Source organism: Fusarium flagelliforme (assembly GCF_020744385.1).
Source record: "Fusarium flagelliforme strain FIESC 12 MPI-CAGE-AA-0113 chromosome Unknown B0J16scaffold_4, whole genome shotgun sequence".
Lineage (NCBI taxonomy): Eukaryota > Fungi > Ascomycota > Sordariomycetes > Hypocreales > Nectriaceae > Fusarium > Fusarium flagelliforme.
In genome coordinates, this window is record NW_025763506.1 from 2,388,985 (window position 1) to 2,400,409 (window position 11,425).

Consider the following 11,425-nt stretch of genomic DNA (forward strand, 5'->3'; position numbering starts at 1 on the left):
ATATTAAGAGTCGCATCAGGAAGGAATTTTTCACCTGGTTGATAACAGTCTGGTCAATGGGTTGGGTTATTAACTCCTTTGGTCCCTTGCTGAGTGAAATTCAATACTAAGACCAACATACCTACTGTACCATTGCCGATAAGACCAAAGTCGAAGCTATGACAACGGCCCTCAAGCATCATTTTCTGCGGAACCCCTTTGACGATGAACACGTTTACCTCGACATCTGAAAATCAATGTTCTGGGATTAACATATGCATTCCAATTCTCGAAAGCTAGCATCGTCTCGGTTGGCCGTCGATTTAGAAACTCTCGTCAAAAGAAACAGAACGGTGCCTCAACCCCGTTTCTTGTCTGCCAGCATGAACTTCACAGATGCATGACCGGCATCTAGGTCGATTTCGACGATGGCTTGAGCAGTTCCAAGGCTATAGAAGTCCAGCCGAAGAGCAATTCAATTTATATGTGCATCAGCCATTTCTATCTTGCACTCGCTGTTCACCAAGCTTCTAGTAAGAGGCGAAAGAAACGTTAACTCTATGTAAGAAACAGATGAGATTAGCGTCCCGTCGCTCTCAGATGTGTCACAAGGACTGTCTCAATCACACCCGGAAGTCACAAGGCTTACTTTTCGGGTGAGGCGGACACGAAGAATAGGTAAGTAGGTAAGTCAGTGCCGCGATAATATACAGAATTAAGATAAAAAATGCGTTATTTAGAGCCTTTAGAGTGGTATGGTTCTTATCCAGCTCGAGCAAGGTCTCGAAGTGCAGATCATCCGGCTACAAAAAGTGGCATGCAGTGAAGATCATGGTACGTGGAACCTTCAGAGAAACGGAAACGGCCGAGATAGACAAGTCTACATGGGTACTTGAAAGGGGCGATCTGAGACAAGTAACATGATGATGTTGTTGTGGCAGAGAAAAAACAACGTGGCATAGGTAGGCCGGGTAGGTACTTGGTAGGCAGGTAGATTAGTAGATAAGTGAGTAACAGAAGAACTGTGCATCAAGGCTCGGCCGCCGAATTCATAAAGTAGCCTAAGTGCTGGTCTAAGCTGGCATACGATGACTAAATTATTTCGTCTTCTATGCTTACAGCGGCTAACCTACTGTTCTGACACCCTACGGTAGGGAATGAGAAATACATAAAGAATGCGGTGAGGTTTGCGAGACTTGCATGAATAGACCATACTTAAACTGTGTCCGGGCCATAACGAGCAACATAAAAGAATGTGACGAAAAATAATAATAATAGGGAAACGATAATTGAAGATCTCTTTGACCATCTTCATTGCAGGACAGGACAGTCAGTGCTGGAGGGCATGCTGAACGAAGATCTTTTGGAATAGGGAAACAAACAATGGCCATTTCAAAAGAGGTGGCTGAAAATGTTGCATTTTGACATGACAGCGCAGCGCTGCGCTTCTCTGACCCTGGACCTTGGTAGTGGCATCTAGAATCTAGAAGCGGTGATGCTGACAGTCTCATGGATCCACGGTTATATGCGTCTTTTGGGGATGCGATTTTGGTGACGCACGACGCAGAAATGAATATGTACAAGGCAAGGCGTATCTACTAAGCTATTTATTCAATCACCCGGTCAGCATTCAACAAAGACATCGTCAATAGGTGTAATGTCAGCCGCCACCTCAGTGGCTCTCTTTCTGGTAAAAAGATTAGCGCCTGGTATGCGTAAGAGCCAAAAGCGTTTTTGGACAACGTGAATTGGAGCCTGTGGTGGTGCTTGTGCTGAGCTGTCAAGAATGGCGATGACGATATGGTGTGTGGATGGCGACAATTGCGTCACGGGCAGCTGCTAATCAGTAATCTGACCACTACTTGGCATAGGTTTCGAAGTTACCAGTGTATAGATATTATATGTACCGCATTCACGTAAGTACTGTAGGTAGTGAATAAAAGTCGGAGTATTGAGACAGCTCACGAAATAAAACAATGCAGATAACCAAGACATGCATGAAAGTTTCCGTCGGGTCCATCTTGATGAGGGACAGGACCAAGACCAAGACCAAGACCCGACAACAGGGGAACAATGGTCTAGGCTTAGACGCGATACTTTAAAGGTACCTCGGCGCCCTAGAGGCATCCGCTGAGCCCGATGCCTTCCATAATAGCCCCTGAACGAGAGGCACAGTCCATGATGGATGGAGAACCCCATACGTGTACGGATACTCTGGCAATCAAAGCCCAATGTCAGTCAAACCTGATTCTTGACTTAGTGCGTGATGTATTTATGCGACAGATTCAGATCCAAATTTGAAGTCAAGCATCGGCTACTGGCGTTACAGATTGCGATGAACGACGGGTTAATTTCCCCCTGTCTTTAATCTTCCACTGCCTGACTGCCAACTGGACTGGGCTGAAATGCAATTTTTAGTGTCTACCTCCTAGCTCGTCCATCCAGTGGGTACTTCACATGTACTCCCCACCTTGAACCTTCCTTGATCCCCGTAACTCCCGTCCGGCTCGTCTAGTCTAGGTGGTCCCTTCCCTTCTAAAACTTGACCCTTCCCTTCTCCGACTGTTTTACCACCGCTGCCAACTCAGCGCAACTTCCTTGGCTTTGTGGCCTCCAATCCAACTCCAACCTCTCGACTCCACGATACCTCACTTGCCATCCGCTTCTCTCCTTGCTTCAACTTCGCTCCTTTTTTCTCCCTCTTTCTGGTCCTTTCCTTTTGTCCCTTATACTTCACCAGGTTTCTTCTGACTTTCCAGGGCTGGGCTGTGATCAGTCGAAACGCGAGCGCAATGAACGCCATCCAGCAAAAGTGTCGGCCGAAACACCAGGTCCTCGTCCTAAAATGCTATCCCCGGACCACGAAAGGCGCTGTGGATGTCAAGCCCAATAGCAGCGAGCTCAGTTACCTCTTATACTACGCCACAAGCCGTCGCTCCAAGATACAAAAGATTGGTGCCTTTCTTGAGAAGAAGACAGCCAGCGATGTTTGGCGCCTGCGTATTGGGTATGTCGCATCGTCGTGTTCAAACGTCAACGTGTCAGATTCGTCAGAATCAACAATTCTGCCTCACCACGACTGAAAATTGCTATAGCCCAATCGAAATCCGTGATTGCTAATCCTTACCCTTTTGCAGAAATGTCCAAGTCACCCTACAGATCCTATCAGCCTTAATGGAAAAACTTCACAAGGATTCCGTCCTTATTGCTCCATTCGTCCTCAAGATCCTCGACACCGTCCTCAGATCCGACGACATTACCATGATCGAGTCCTCGCTCCCTACATTCGGCGCCTTCTGTGATTACCACGACGCGGCTTTTCTCCTGGCAGATCAGACCTACCTGCGTCAATATGAGGAAATTGTTCGGTTATACGCTCAACTAGCTTCGACAAAACCCGCTCCAGGTAAGGAGTCGCTCACCACTCCTGTCAAGGTTCGCTGGAGGAACGCAGGCCTTGAGGCTATTCGCAGCGTCTCCACAGCGGACGCCCTGTCTTCCATAACAGGTAGCCAAATGGATGTCATTATGCCCCGAATTCTCGAGAACCTCTGGTCCGACACCCCCGACTTCCTCGAAACCCTACATCAACGACTCGAAGAGGAGGAAAAGGTCGATACCGAAAAGCAGCTACGGCGTAGGACAAGCATTGCTACAGTGGGAACTGATGGAGCAAACGACCCCAATCCTGTTGCCCTTTCCGGAACTGCAGGTGATGTCGATAAGCTCGCCGAAGAGGAAGTAGGAGTATTGGCCATGCAATGTCTGAAAAGCATCTTTATCGTCCCTACACGCGCACAGATTCATGGCGCCACCATCTCCCTACTAAGGTTCACACAAGAGAAAGTCGCACAGGGCGAATCAGTGGTGGAGCTTCACGACGATCGAGAGCGGGACAACGGTTGGGCCATCAGCATCTACAGCATTATTGCTCGCTGGGCTCCTGTACAAGACCGATACACCATCCTTGTGGCGGCCTTGGAAACGTTGCTCCGAGTTCCGGTACAAGACTCTACTCTCGATGAGCAGCTTGCATTGGTGACAATCATGAGTTCCCTTCTACGATCTGACGTCAATCTCATTGGCCTGAGTATGATGGACGTGTTACTTGGCCTGATCAAGCAGATGAGGAAACTGTTTAGGATACGAAGCCCCTCGAGCCAGAGTGACGATGGCAACGCTGCTGTCGTTGAACCTGAATCAACTGTGCGCCAAAAGACTAAGCATCTTGTGGGCAGACTCGAATTGTGCGTTGGTGACTTAGCTACCCACGTATATTACGCGGACCAGATTGCCGACATGGTTTCCGCTATAATCCTTCGTCTTAAACCAACTCGATCTTCTAGTATCAACTCTTCTCCAGGAGGCGAAAAGACCGGTAACAATGAAGCCGGACCAGGCGCCTCCGCAATCGAACTAAGCGAAAGCCAGCAGCTTGACCACTATTTCTGCCTTAACACTGGCAGGGCATCGGGCCTCCGTGCTATCAAGGAGATTCTTCTTGTCGCAAATCCCCAGAAGAAGCTCACCGGCAACCTGGCCATGTCTCGCAATCCTGTGCCTATTCACGTATGGGAAGGCACTCACTGGCTTCTCAGAGATCCCGATGGTCGCGTCCGCAAGGCATACATGGAGGCTCTCATTACATGGCTCGACCGCGAGACATCATTCGCCAACGAGGTTGCCGTTGAGGAGAAGCTTCCTCGTTCTCGCTCATCCATCAAGATGAGCAAGGAAGCCAGCTCCGGTATCAACCGACGAGCCGTTTCGAATGCTTCACATCGTGAGCGAGGATCAAAACCTCGCCAGTCGCAGTTCTTGGCGTTGCTGCATCTAGTTATTTACGACAACGCTCTTCAGTTCGTTGATTATGAGAATGATCTGGTCATGCTTCATATTCTTCTCACCAGGCTTGTCCTGCAGCTTGGTGTTAATGCCGCTCGCTATGGCCTACCCATGATTTACCGCTTGCAGGAGGATGTTCAAGAAATTGCCACACCTCTGCATAAAGTCCGAATTGCAGCACTCTGTCACGGTTATTTCTGGTCACTCGCCGAGAAGTTTGATTTCAAGGAATCTGATATCGGGAAAGCGATCGAGAGTGAGGTGGCACGCCGCAAAAGAAAGGCTTTCTGGGTCCAGGGCATCAACATGCCCCCTCCCTCCCTCGATCAAGTCGGTATGCCTGGCGAGGCACGCCCGCAGCCAGATTGGGACTCTGCTGCATTGGAAAGAGAGGAGTTGCTTCCATTCGACGACAGGGAGGCCCTTGTAGAGTCCATTGCGGTCCACTATCATGATAGTGTCCAGGCGCCTCCCGGAAGCCCTGGCGCATCTCCTGGAAGGGTGCTTTCGGGACCAATTCTCGGCTCAAGTCTTTCTCCCACCAGTCAGACGGAACCCGATGCGGAATTGCCAGCTATTTTCCGTGAGCAGATGATGGGAGACTGGTCCAGAGATGCTGCGGCCGCCATGCTTGCCGCTGCTGGAAAATCAGAGTCATTGACCGGATCTAAGACGGAAACTGCAGGTACACGAGGCCATCTCACGGTAAGGACAAACGGCGCAAACGGCAATGGGTTCGCCAATGGTCACGGAGCAACGTCGCCGTATGGAAGTCAGTACAATTTGATGAGACCTCACTCGTCACATGGCCACCGCGAGAAGGAAAGAGAAGGAACTATTCCGAGGCACCGCAAGAGTAGCGTTCGCAGTGCCAACTCGCCAGCGGTCCTCTCAACTAGCAACCGAGGCACGGTCGCCTCGGTTGATCAGCTGAAGCTCGTGCTCTCAGGCAACCCCCCACCAAAAACAGCCGCACTTGCGGGAGACGACGACAGCGGGGACAGCATGGTCAGCTATGATTACAGCCTTTCAGATATGAGCTTCAACCCAGCTGCGCAGAACGATCAGCCGAGTAGTCCAACCAGTGTCAAGAGACCTGGCACTGCTTCCAAACGAGGGCCTTTGAGTGCGCACCCTCCTCTTGGGGGAGCACCCAATCTGCATGACGATAATGATGAAGATGAGGCTGTGCCTCCTGTGCCACCACTGCCGGATGTAAATTTGCTGGGAGGCAAGAGAAGTCCAATCCAGGCAGGTGAGAATTCATTCCAGGACAAAGCGAGACGGCGAAGTCTCAACAGCCGCAACGGTGATGGAATGCGGCCCAAGTCGGTCCGTTCTCAAGACACCAAGACGATGGATCTACAAGATCTTCTTCGGGGAATCGATAGCCGACCAAGCGAAGGAAGCTTGGGTAACGTGACGAGGCCTCCATACTAGGGAATAGTATGGGCATAATACTAGGAGTTCGAGGAATGTGGGCATGGAGGTACATAATAGCGATGGTTGATTTGGCGGGGGATAGCGATACTGATGTAATTTGTGAGAGCTTTAAAAAGAAAAATGCAAAAATGGTGATCCCCATGCACTCAGCCCAAGTAAGCTTGATGATGATGCTCTTCTACTTGTGGGATTATTGGCCAATATTGAAGCCCAATGGGGTGGATGAGTGATCCTTGTTGGAGATGAATTTGTCCGCCGTTGGGGCTGTTACAAGGATCGAGCCGGTTTCAGAATTAGAGATCAGCAGCTAACGTATCTAGTTTACGGTTCCTCATATGAGTAAAAAGTGTTCCTCGTATGGTCGGCCACGAAGCTATTCAGAGTGGCCATGTTAAAGAAATGCAGTGTATATGGGAGGATTAAAATTCACAGTCTAAGATTGAGCTGAGTACGAAACATGCCAAAGGTTAAGCTTTCGGCTCTTGTCACGATTCATCATGATGATTGAGGATTCTCAAACACATAACCATGTCTTCTTGTTCCCCTGTCCGGGGCTTGGCGTCATGGGCCAGTGCAGTACGTCTTATTTCCCGGAGTGGCCCCCGGAGGTTGAAGAATAGGGAAATACCCCCCGCAACTGCGAGACTGGTCTCGTTTGTTGTCTTGATCCTTGAAGGGGTCAATGTTTTCCTTTCTCTTCCTCTTTCTCTTTTTCTCTCTCATTCTCTCACTACGCGTTGACAATACGGATACGATTCTATCACTCTTTTTTTTTTTTTTTTTTCATTTGTGATAACTGTGTTCATTCATTACGATGTCTTATTAAGATTCGTTCATTATACAGCAGCCGATCATATTTTCTCACCCGAGGACCGTCGAATAATATCTGTAAAACAAACGCGGACTCGACATCTTCCCGGCCTCGATATTAGGTCTGATCGCAAGAGAGGGAAAACGAAACGGCTATCCGGACAGACAACAGTTGGTGGGACAAAGCGACTGCGGCTAAAGAGTGTCAATATATTCGAAACAAGCATTCGGCAAAAACTTGACGGCGTATGGGCGAGCGACGTACTTGACAGGCGATCATTATCTGCGATACTTGATAATACGGGTTGAACAAAGAAAGATTTGGTGAGAAAGTGAAACATTAAAGGATTGGAAGGGAGCTGATCGCGGTTTGTGCTACCGCGATACTTGTTCACTGGTTCTCTCCAAAATCGTCTTAACTCTCAACTCTCAACTCTCAACTCGATTGTCTTGACCCTGAACCACCAATATTCAGTTATGGTCACCTCAGATCCCCTACCTGGAAATCATTCGTCCCCAGATACCGCCGACCCAAACAACTCTTCTCTTCGATCAGGCGATAGATTACAGCAAACCATGGTTCCTCCTCTCACTGTCCCTCCTCCAAGCGCATCAGCGTCGACATCAACGCCACAACCCTTCTTCGGAGCCAGCGTCCCTGCATACTCGAGTCCAACAACTTCACAATCCCCATGGTCCCCAGGCATACCTTCAAGTCCACCACCGCCATACGATCCAAGTCGTCCACCGGCAATCTACTCCCCCTTCGGACCACCGTCATCATTCTCCTCGCCACCACCTCAATACCCGCCGTCAACACCATGGCCGTACGCACAAGACGGATTCATTAGCGGAAGCTCCAACAGTCCACCACATAAGATAGGTCCGGCGTTGGCTCGACGTCGACGCAAGATGCAACTCATTGCCCTAGCGCTGTGCGCTGTGATGATGATCATCTTTGCACTGATCATGGGTGTTCTGATGGGTATTGTGAAATTGCAATGGCAGGGAGGAGATGACAATTAGGATGTATATGCAATATGCGTTTGTTTATTATTTTCTGTATCTTTTATTCTTGGTTATTATCGAACGGTGGTACTTGGTGAATAGACCGGCACGGCGTACGGACAAACAGGAGACTTTTCTGAGACACAGCGATGGTTTATAAACGAATTGAAATTTATTGACTAACTTGTTGCATCTCAGGTGTTTACTGGGCACTTTGACATACTGCAAGACGTGCACCATACTGTATTGAAATGTCATGGCAGCCAAATTTTGACGTATACATTTTACCCGTGCTCAACAGATATTGCTATTGATCTATGGCTCAATACTTGGACGACGAATCATGTACTGAGATGTTTGGATAAACTCCCAATATTTTGTTATCATGCGCGGCGACCTTGGTGTTCTTGTCCAAGTCGAGACTGAGCTACCCTATACCCAGATATTCATTCTCAATTTTGAGGAAAACATAGCGTAACACATACAACTTGTTAAGAGTCAGAATAGAGCCCTGTATTGAGCAGAATTTGATGGTCTGTTTCTTCCTCCCTTTTTTACCTCCGCTTCTGTTTTATCATCCTGTTGTAAGAGCTCATACACCATTTGTGTCAAACTAATCACACAATATTGCCATCCATAAGCATCAATCCCAACGCCTCCGTAAGAAAAGACTCTTTGATGAAGGGGATGTGGCGGGCTGATCAACCAATACCACAGCTATGGCAATCAAAACTAGCCGGGATAACCTTTTGCGGCGTCGACTTAATGACTGATGTTGGCAGATGATGAGTGCTGGTAGGCTGGGAATCATTCCGCAGCCAGAAGCGGGAGTGAGCGGGAGCCAGATCCAAGATTGTAACGGGGGGAGAAAAGAAATTGTCCCGATTTGAACGTCACCTAATGTTAGTGCCTCTAGGCTGAGTGATCGGCAATTGGAAAGTCAGTTGGATGACCTGGCATAGCTTGAAATTGGACTTGGCATACTCCCTAGACACCATTTTTAAACTTCTGTCAGACTCACTTGTACAGATTCAACTTCAACGGTCAGGTCTAGACTGCGCGGCAATACGAATACTCAACACCCTGTGGATTGGTAAGTTGGCCGACCCCGACAGAACGTCCTAGATCCAGACGTCGCATTCCCGTAAACATGAGTAAAAAGCAAACATTGGCGGACAAGCTCCTATTAGGTTGGCCGAATGTCATGTTTTCTCTTGTCGCTTTCATGAGGCCGCATTTAAGGGTAAGCGAGGAGGGAGCGAAGCAAACTAACTGCATGCATGCACGGAAATACGACGATTGTTTCAACCAACGTTTCTTTTTTCTTCATAACTTTCGTTTCTTCTCCCCAGGCATTCACTGCTATGTAGGATACCCACCTGCAATACGCCACGAAATGATTTTTGACGTGTCGTTGATTTCAGAATCACAAGAGGTCAAACAGGGCTGAGGAACACGACAGTAGACGCCACTCCGATTCGATACAACGATCCGCAGGGTCTAAAGGGGGGCGAATTGATGCTATTCCTAGACCGCACCACGATGGATGCTGGCTTTCCAAGGAGTTAATGAATCAGGAGTGAAGAGAAAACAAAGAATCATGGTCAACCTGTTGGAACATCAGCCAGCATCCCAAACATGCAGTCAAGCCACCAATCCATAAAAGAAAATTGGTCTGGTGTAACTCGCTCGGCAACTTCGACCTGCAGACTGCAGTTCAGCAGTCCATGGGTCCCTTGGCCCTTGGCCCTTAGCCGGTGCAGGTACAGTACAGACGTTTCGTTTCAAGGATGTTCCTGGCTCTGGGGTGCCAAGCTCTCCATATGTATGGTAGATATAGATCTGTACTTATAGTACGGATACGGGTTTAAAAACATGCTTCTGGGCATCAATACCTGACATTGCCAGCAAAGTTGTGGTGAAGGGTTTTGAGGGCAAAGCAAGGGAGAGAGTACCGTTTACGGATATTGATTTCTCAATAGTATTTACTTTTTCTTCCTGCTTGCACCTTCGTATTGCTACCTACCTATGCTGCAAGGCAAAGACCATGACATGCATTGTATACGAGTGCAGTGCAGTGTAGTGCTCTATTGTCATGACGTGATGGATGCAATGGGATAGGCGAATCTCCATTCAGGGGCACTGGCTGGTCTGGTCGGCAACCAGTCTGATCAGTTTGGCTATTGTATTAACGAGGCAATGTTTTTATGCTATGACGTTGGGATCAAAATACTGGAAATAGAAACGGAAACGGAAATGGAAATGGGAATATTCCCGAAGTGATGGAGGGAAGGCACGTGGCAGACATCGGACTTGCAGTCTTGCACTTGATCAACGAAACATCCAGGCCTCAGTACCTAATTAGGTAGGTACAGGTACCTGCCTATTGTATCAAAACTCCCCTTGCTGCTGCATAACGTCAGACTGAAAAAATTATGTGTCCATCAAAGTCCACTTCTATCTCATCATCTGCATATCCTATCTGTGCAAATCATGATTTGCATCACCCGAAAGTGACATCAGCGCATGCCAGAGTCCCAGAATCCTCGTCTCGGCAGTGCAGCCCAGGCCAAGCCACACCAAGCAAGGACCATCTCAACTCTGGGTCCCTTGCCAGACCAGCGCCAGCCTCTCCCGTTGTGCTAACGTAGCTCAGCGCAATTACGGGGCCCAGGCAGTAAATCCTCCCTCAGTGCAGGAGCCAGTGACGTTGCGTTTGGTGGCTTCAGCTTCGGATCGCTCAACTTTCTTACAGCAACGAGTAGCTTCTTCCGCCCATCGATCGGAGTCTTTTCCCTCCTTCTCTAGGCTACGTCCCGGTCCCAAGGTTCCGTCTCGTGCCAAGTGGAGGGAAAGCGGGCTTCATGTTACCCAATGACCCGGGCTTCAGCCTCCCTCCCGCGGCGCAACAGCTGCTGCCCCGTCCCTTGCGACCGAGGCCCCTATGCCGTCCAGGCCTCGTGCGACCCACGCCCCAAGCTGCCCGCTGTCATCCTCCCAAGTCGAAACGAGGTCTCCACTTCACCATTGCTGCAGCTGGTGTTGTGTTCAGGCCGTTCCCCGTCACAATTACCTACCTCCCTATCGATTCCCGCTAGCTATTTAGCTTTCCCCGAGCTCCAGCCATAGGGGACCAATAGCTGGCCATCGTTGCCCATTTCGTTGGGAGCCCTCCCAAGCTACTGGGAGCCTCGCAAATTTGTGAAGAAGAAAAAAGTCACCGAAACGACTAGAGACTTCTCTCTTCGTCGTCACCGTGCTCTCAATAATGACCACTTGGTTGGTTATGCGTAGGCAGTGCTCCCCTCAATCCCGCCTCCAGTCTCCCAGAGGCTTTGAC

At 49.1% G+C, this 11,425-nt stretch overlaps 2 protein-coding genes across 2 annotated transcripts; both read left to right on the plus strand.

Moving 5' to 3' along the window:
- The first annotated feature begins 2,292 nt into the window (after positions 1 to 2,292).
- B0J16DRAFT_130230 (protein EFR3) lies at positions 2,293 to 6,514 on the plus strand. The gene is made up of 2 exons (XM_046121752.1): positions 2,293 to 2,986; positions 3,117 to 6,514. The coding sequence occupies exons 1-2, from the start codon at positions 2,772 to 2,774 to the stop codon at positions 6,262 to 6,264; spliced, it is 3,363 nt and encodes a 1,120-aa protein (XP_045983040.1). The 5' UTR covers positions 2,293 to 2,771; the 3' UTR covers positions 6,265 to 6,514.
- A 542-nt stretch (positions 6,515 to 7,056) lies between these two features.
- On the plus strand, positions 7,057 to 8,267 carry B0J16DRAFT_341526 (uncharacterized protein). Its single transcript, XM_046127836.1, has one exon. It carries the CDS (start codon positions 7,555 to 7,557, stop codon positions 8,101 to 8,103), a length of 549 nt encoding a protein of 182 aa, XP_045983041.1. The 5' UTR covers positions 7,057 to 7,554; the 3' UTR covers positions 8,104 to 8,267.
- Positions 8,268 to 11,425: the final 3,158 nt, after the last annotated feature.

Excerpts from the sequence above, each read along its gene's own strand:
- B0J16DRAFT_130230 (XM_046121752.1), top strand. The coding sequence starts at position 2,772 with ATGAACGCCATCCAGCAAAAGTGTCGGCCGAAACACCAGGTCCTCGTC. Across the intron at positions 2,987-3,116 it reads GTTTGGCGCCTGCGTATTGG|AAATGTCCAAGTCACCCTAC; the intron begins GTATGTCGCATC and ends ACCCTTTTGCAG.
- B0J16DRAFT_341526 (XM_046127836.1), top strand. The coding sequence starts at position 7,555 with ATGGTCACCTCAGATCCCCTACCTGGAAATCATTCGTCCCCAGATACC.